Source organism: Triplophysa rosa, linkage group LG25, assembly GCF_024868665.1.
Source record: "Triplophysa rosa linkage group LG25, Trosa_1v2, whole genome shotgun sequence".
Taxonomy (NCBI): domain Eukaryota; kingdom Metazoa; phylum Chordata; class Actinopteri; order Cypriniformes; family Nemacheilidae; genus Triplophysa; species Triplophysa rosa.
This window is the reverse complement of record NC_079914.1, coordinates 18119433-18127804: the sequence shown is the minus strand read 5'-3', so window position 1 is coordinate 18127804 and position 8372 is coordinate 18119433. Positions and strand designations below refer to the sequence as shown.

The window sequence follows — 8372 nt, the reverse complement described above, 5'->3', positions numbered from 1 at the left end:
AACAAGATATGCATCTTGTTCTGGATGCCTAATTTCTACTGTACTAATATCAATTTCTTTAAACTTAACAAATTTAGATATCTCATTCTTCAAACTTTCTAAATCAGATCCTTTTTTACCAATTACCATACCAGGTCTAGCAGAGTGAATAACAACATGAATTTTTGAAGAAGATCTTTCAATTATAACCTTACTTACTAAGCTTTGTTTAAGTTTTTTTCTGACAAAATTACGAATCTTTTCATCTTCTAAATATAGTTCACTATATCTATTTCCTTTAACATACCAAATAGAATCTGGTTTAAAAATTACACCAATCCTCAAACCTATAGGATTAACCTTTTGTCCCACTTAAAATTCTCCCTGTTCTAATATTATTGTTATATTACTAAAAGATTTAGTAATACGTCCAGCTCTTCCTCGAGCACAAGGCATAAACCTCTTCAAACTTAAAGACTTACCAACAAGAACCTCTTTAACAAATAAATTATCAACATTTAATTGATGATTATTTTCAGCATTTGCAACTGCAGAATCAAGTAAATTTTTAACATCAGCAGAAGATTTCTTCAAACTAAAGCTTAAAATATTTCTTGCTTCATCTATTTTTTTAGATCTAATTTCATCAACAATAACATTCAATTTTTGAGGACTTACCTTTAAAATAGATAGCTTTGCAGATGCTTGATTTGAATTTAATTTCCTTTTATTCATTTAACTACCACTACCTAATTAAGTTTTGTTTTTTTACTACCAGTATGACCAGTAAATGTACGTGTTGGTGAAAATTCACCTAACTTATGACCAACCATATCTTCAACCACTGAAACTGGAACAAACTTTTTACCATTATGAACAGCAAAATTCAAGCCAACAAATTGAGGCAATATTGTAGAATTCCTTGACCAAGTCTTTATAGGATCTTTTTTATCTAATTCCCATGCCTTATTAACTTTTGCCAAAAGAAATGGAGCAACAAATGGACCTTTCCAAACTGAACGTGTCATCTAACCTTCCTGCGATCTGAAATAATATACTTACTTGTTGATTTATTGCTACGAGTTTTCTTACCTTTAGTAGAAATTCCCCATGGAGTAACTGGATGTCTACCTCCAGAAGTTCTTCCTTCTCCACCACCATGAGGGTGATCAACAGGGTTCATTGCTACACCTCTAACAGTAGGCCTAATGCCTTTCCATCTCATTCTTCCAGCTTTAGCAAACTTCTGATTCATATTATCAGGATTGGAAACAGCACCGACAGTTGCCCAACACTCAGATCTTACAACTCTCTTTTCACCAGAAGACAATGTTAGCTGTACATAATTACCTTCCTTACCAATCACCTGAGCATAACAGCCAGCAGAACGAGAAAGTTGTCCACCTTTTAATGCTTTCATCTCAATATTATGCACTAAAGTCCCAACAGGAATATTAATCAAAGGCAATGCATTACCTGGTTTGATTTCAGCATCTTCACTTGCAATAACAATATCACCTACAGCAAGTTTTTGTGGAGCAATAATATAATCTTTATTTCCATCACTATACTCAATCAAAGCAATAAAAGATGTCCTATTTGGATCATACTCTAATCTTAAAACAATAGCTGATTTACCTTTGTTAAGATGTCTCTTAAAATCAATAATACGATAAAGTCTCTTATTACCACCACCATGGTGACGTACAGTTATTCTTCCTGTATTATTTCTACCGCCAGAGCTAAATATCCTTTTTGTTTTTGACTTAAGAGATTTACCCTTATAAAGGTCTGATTTATCAACTAAAACTAAACCTCTTTGACTAGAAGTAACAGGCTTGTATTCTTTTAAACTCATTATTAATTTTCCAAATTCATATCAATTGAAGATCCTTTTTCCAAAGCAACAAATGCTTTTTTATAACTACTTCTTTTCCCCAGATGGCCTCTAAAACGCTTTACTTTTCCTCTGCAGTTAACAATATTAACTGATTTTACTTTAGTATTAAAAATTTTTTCAACTGCCAACTTTACATCTACCTTAGAAGAATCCTTAGAAACTTTAAAAGTAAAAGTATTTTCTTGCAATAAAGAGTTAGATTTTTCACTAATTACTGGACTTAAAATAATATCATAAATCATTTATAATCTCCTCTCTAATAATTCAACACTATTCTTAGAAAGAGCAACAAAATCATGATTTAAAATATCATAAACATTTATACCACATTCTTTAATTAAATTAACTTTTGGTATATTTCTGATAGAAAGAGCAAAATTATCATTAACACAATCACTATCAACAAATAGTATAGAATTACAGTTGAAGTTTTTAATCTTTTCACACATTAATTTGGTGCTAATTTTTTCAGAAAAAAGATCATCAATAACTATTAACTTACCAGAAGATAATTTTTCTGACAATGCTGATTTTATTGCAAGTTTTCTTAACTTTTTAGGCATTTCAATCCTATGAGACCTTACAACAGGACCAAAAATTACAGCTCCACCACGACATTGGGGTGCTTTTTTAGAACCAAGACGAGCATTACCAGTACCTTTCTGTTTATGAGGTTTTTTTCCAGTAGCATTAACCTCATTTAAAGTTTTTACACTGTGATTACCAGATTGTCTTTTTGCTAACTGATAAACAACATACCTTTTAATAAGATCACTATGCAAAGCAACACAAAAAATAGAAGGATCCAATGTAATATCACCAGTTTTTTTATTATTTAAATTAAAAACATCTACTTTCATCTTAACAATCCCCATTTGGAATACTTTGTGTTGAAACTTGATCAACAAAATTTTCTTCAACAACAAAAGGTCTAATACCATTAGGTAAAGATTTCTTTTTTGAATCTCTCAAAACAACCAAGCTATTTTTATGACCTGGTACAGCACCTTTAACAAAAATAATATTTCTTACAGAATCTATCCTAACAATTTTTAAATTTTGGACAGTAACTCTTGAATTACCAAGTTGACCTGGCATTTTACGATTCTTGAATGTACGACCAGGATCAGTACGATTACCTGTTGAACCAATACTTCTATGACTTAATGAAACACCATGTGTTGCTCTTAAACCACTAAAGTTATGACGCTTCATACCACCAGCAAAACCTTTACCAATACTATTACCAATTACATCAACAAATTGATCAATAACAAAATGATTAACAGAAAATATTGAACCAACATTAGCAAAAGCATCTTTTGTTACTTTAAATTCCAATGTTTTAATTTTAGGTTTAACTCCTATCTTTTTGTAAAAATCACCCTGTGGTTTATTTACATTCTTTTTAAACCCATAACCAACTTGCAAAGCAGAATAACCATCCTTCTCTTCAGTTTTATGACATAAAACTTGCAAATTATCTAAAGACAAAACAGTAACTGATATATGCTTTCCATCTTCATCAAATAGCCTAGTCATACCAACTTTTTTCATAATCAACCCAGATCGGATCATAACATAACCTTATAATTCAAGTTCAATTTCAACACCAAGAGGCAAGCGCAGTTTTCTTAAAGAATCAATAGTACTAGGAACTGGATCAATAATATCAATTATTCTCTTATGCTCACGCATTTCAAACTGTTCACGAGACTTTTTATCAACATGAGGACTCCTAAGAACTGTATATTTCCTAATCTTTGTAGGAATTGGAATAGGACCATGGATTTTAACATTATCCATCTGTAAAACTCTAACTATATCAGCAGAAGAACTATCTAAAAGCTTATGATCATAAGCTCTACATTTTATCCTAATACACTGCTTGCTAACACCTGACATTATCAAATAACCCCTTTTTAATCCAAAATCTCACGAATAAATCCAGCACCAATTGTCTTACCACCCTCACGAATAGCAAAACGCAAGTTCTCTTTCATACCAATTTTCTTAGTCTTATCCAACTCAACAGTGATGAAAACTTTATCACCAGGAAGAACAATTTCAGAACCTTGAATCTCACAAATCTTACCAGTTACATTTGCTGTACGAATGTAGAACTGAGGCTGATAATTTTGACTAAATGGTTTGTGTCTACCACCTTCATCAGCTGTTAGAACATAAATCTCAGCTCTAAATTTACCATGAGGGGTAACAGTTCCAGGTTTACATACACATTTACCACGACAAACATCCTTGGCTGCAACACCACGAAGTAACAATCCAACATTATCTCCTGCTTGACCAGTACCTATATTAGAATTAAATTTCTCTACTCCAGTACATGTAGACTTAATTATTTCACCTAATCCAACAATTTCTACTGGATCACCAACTTTTATTATACCAGAGGTAATAAGACCAGTTACTACTGTTCCACGACCAGGAACTGAAAATACATCTTCAATATACATTTCAAAAGTACCCTCAGTATCACGAACAGGCAAAGGAACATTATCTAAAGCATTAACTAACTCAACAATTGCTTGTTCACCTAATTCTTTATTAGAATCATCCAATGCACAAAGAGCAGAACCACAAATAACAGGAATATTTTCTCTCTTGTAACCTTGTTTTTCAGCAGCTTCAATAACTTCTTCTTTCACTAATTCTAACATTTCTTCTCTTTCAGAAGGATCCAACATATCAACTTTATTAATAAAGATAATAATATTTTGTACATCAACCTGACGAGCCAATAATAAGTGCTCACGAGTTTGAGGCATTACCCCATCCCTTGCAGAACATACTAAGATAGCACAATCCATCTGAGCTGCTCCTGTAATCATATTTTTAATGTAATCAGCATGACCTGGACAGTCTACATGGGAATAACTTCTTGCTTCTGTTTCATAATTAACATGAGTTGCAGAGATTGTAATTCCTCTCTCACGTTCTTCAGGAGTTTTATCAATATCCGAATATGCCTTAAATTTAGAACTTCCACCAGGAAAAACTCCACTTGCCATAACTTTTGTAATAGCAGCAGTTAAAGTAGTTTTACCATGATCAACGTGACCAATAGTTCCTACATTAAAACTAATCTTTGTCATTTTCACCTCAACAAACTAACAACTAAGCATTTTTACTTATTATAACTTCAGCAATATTTTTAGGAATCTCTTCATATTTGTTAAATATCATAGTGTATGAAGCTCTACCTTGTGTTGCAGAACGAAGATCATTAACATAACCAAACATGTTAGAAAGTGGTACAAGACTACTTACAACAGATGAACCATCCTCAGCACTTGTACTTTGAATTCTTCCTCTTCTACTACTTAAATCACCAATAACAACACCAACAAATTCATCTGGAGAAAACACATCAACATTCATTATTGGTTCATAAAGTGCAAGATTTCCTTTTGATAAAACTTCCTTCAAAGCATAAACAGTTGCAATCTGGAAAGCCAAAACAGAGGAGTCAACATCATGGTATGCACCATCAAATAGGGTGACCTTAAAATCAATTATTGGATATCCACCCAAAATACCTGTATTAGAAACAATATTAATACCTTTCTCAATACCTGGAACATATTCTTTAGGAACCACTCCGCCTACAATCTTACTTTCAAATTGTACACCACTTCCAATAGGCAAAGGTTCAATTTGAAATTTAATACGAGCAAATTGCCCTGCACCACCTGTTTGTTTTTTATGAGTATAGTCAATCTCACAAACCTTAATAACTTTCTCTCTGAATGCTACTGCTGGTTTACCTACACTAGTATTAACTTTATGTTCTTTTATCAATCTGTCAAGCATAATCTCAATATGCAACTCACCCATACCTTTTACAGTAGTCTGGCCTGTTTCTGCATTTGTACTTACAAAGAAAGAAGGATCTTCTGTAGATAATTTCTTAAGAGAAATACACATCTTATCATAATCTGCTTTTAATTTTGGCTCAACAGCAACCTCAATAACTGGCTCAGGTATAGTCATACTTTCTAATATAATTGGATTCTCTGGATCACATAATGTATCACCAGTAATTGTATCCTTCAAGCTAACTAATGCAATTATATCACCAGCATATGCTTCTTTAATATCAGTTCTTGAATTTGCATGCATTTCAATAATACGACCAATACGTTCCTTATTACTTTTGTTTCTGCCTGTATTTAATACAGAATCTCCTGGCTTAATATAACCAGAATATATACGACAAAAGGTCAATGTACCAACGTATGGATCAATCATAACTTTAAATGCTAAAGCAGAAAAGGGTTCATTGTCACCAGCATTTCTTGAAACTTCAATTATTTCACCTTTGCTATTATCAATACCATTAATTGCAGGAATATCTAAAGGTGATGGTAAATAATCTAAAACTGCATCTAAAAGAGTCTGAACACCTTTATTTTTAAAGGAACTACCATTTAATATAGGAACAAAAGAATTAGATAAAGTACCTTTTCTTATACATAATTTTATTTCTTCTTCAGTTAATGAATCAATACCATTATCAAAATACTTATTTAATATATTTTCATCTTGCTCAACAGCTAATTCAATCATTTTTACACGATATTCATCAACTTTAGAAACATAATCAGAAGGAACATCAACAACTTCAAATTCTGCCCCTAAATTATCATTCTTCCAAACAATAGCTTTATTCTTTACAAGATCAATAATACCTTTGTAATCAGACTCAGAACCCAAAGGCAACTGAACAACCAAAGGAACTGACTTAAGTTTATCAGAAATCATCTGTACAGTACGATAAAAGTTAGCACCAATACGATCCATTTTATTAACAAAGCATAATCTTGGAACTTTATATCTATTTGCTTGACGCCAAACTGTCTCAGTTTGGGGCTCAACACCAGCAACAGAGTCAAAAACAGCAACTGTACCATCTAAAACTCTTAAAGATCTTTCAACTTCAATGGTAAAATCAACATGACCTGGAGTATCAATAATATTAATATGATGATCCTTCCAAAAACATGTTGTTGCTGCAGAAGTAATTGTAATTCCACGTTGTTGTTCTTGTTCCATCCAGTCCATTACAGCAGTACCTTCATGAACCTCACCAATCTTGTATGATCTCCCTGTATAATAGAGAACTCTTTCTGTAGTAGTGGTTTTACCTGCATCAATATGAGCCATAATACCAATATTTCTATATTTGCTTAAATCTGTAGATCTATTCATCTTTCATACTACCATCTGTAATGTGCAAAAGCACGATTTGCTTTAGCCATTTTATGGGTATCCTCTTTCTTTTTAACAGCCACCCCTGAATTTGATGAAGCATCTAAAATCTCTTTAGCAAGCCTATCTCTCATTGTTTTGGCAGAACCTTTCTTAGCAGCATCTATAAGCCACCTAATAGATAAAGCTTGACTTCTACGTTTGCTAACCTCTATAGGAACCTGATATGTAGCACCACCCACTCTTCTAGAACGAACTTCCATTTGTGGTGTCACATTATATAAAGCTAAATAAAAAAGCTTAAGATCATCATTAATACCAAAAATTTTTTCCTTAAAGGAATCATCATCTGGAAGAGTTTGAGAAACTGCATTACTCTTAATTTTATCAATTGCACCATAAAAAATAGATTCAGCTACAGACTTCTTACCATCTTCCAAAAGGCAGTTAATAAACTTACTTACTAACTTATCACCATATACTGGATCTGGATTAATCTCCCTTAATTGACTGGAATGTCGACGAGCCATAATTAAATATCCTTAATTCTTACTTACTGTTTAGGCTTTCTTGCGCCATATTTTGAACGACCACGGCGTCTTTTCTCAACACCTGAAGTATCACGAGTACCTCTAACAACTCTGTATTGCACTCCAGGCAAATCTTTTGTACGACCACCCCTTATAAGAACTGTTGAGTGCTCCTGAAGATTATGACCTTCTCCAATTACATATGCAGTAACTTCTGATTTATTACTTAATCTAACACGAACAACCTTACGCAATGCAGAATTAGGCTTCTTAGGTGTAGTAGTATATACCCTAAGACAAACACCACTCTTTTGAGGACATCCCTGTAAAGCAATTCTCTTGCTAGTTTTCCTTTTTGAGCAACGAGGCCTTCTAACTAATTGATTAATTGTTGGCATAAATCTTCCTTCATAAAATACTTAATTTGTTTATAACAATAGCTAAGAATAAAATCAACCTACTATTTTTTAGTTTTTAATCTTGATGAAATTAATCCTGTACCAGCAGGTATTAATCTACCAACTATTACATTTTCTTTCATTCCTAATAAATAATCTTTTTTACCTGATAAAGCAGATTCTGAAAGAACACGCATTGTATCTTGGAAAGCAGCAGCAGATATAAAAGATTTAGTTTGCAGATTTGCTTTTGTAATACCTAATAAAACTCTCTTATATTTAGCAGGAATCTTACCTTGCTCCAAAATTTTATTATTACATTTTGTAATTTCA

General features: G+C 32.5%; 2 protein-coding genes across 2 annotated transcripts; both read right to left on the bottom strand.

Moving 5' to 3' along the window:
• Nucleotides 1–3801: 3801 nt before the first annotated feature.
• On the bottom strand, nt 3802–4995 carry LOC130548580 (elongation factor Tu 2-like). The gene has a single exon (XM_057325418.1). It carries the CDS (start codon nt 4993–4995, stop codon nt 3802–3804), a length of 1194 nt encoding a protein of 397 aa, XP_057181401.1.
• Nucleotides 4996–5017: 22 nt separating this feature from the next.
• Nucleotides 5018–7111, bottom strand: LOC130548579 (elongation factor G-like). Its single transcript, XM_057325417.1, has one exon. It carries the CDS (start codon nt 7109–7111, stop codon nt 5018–5020), a length of 2094 nt encoding a protein of 697 aa, XP_057181400.1.
• Nucleotides 7112–8372: the final 1261 nt, after the last annotated feature.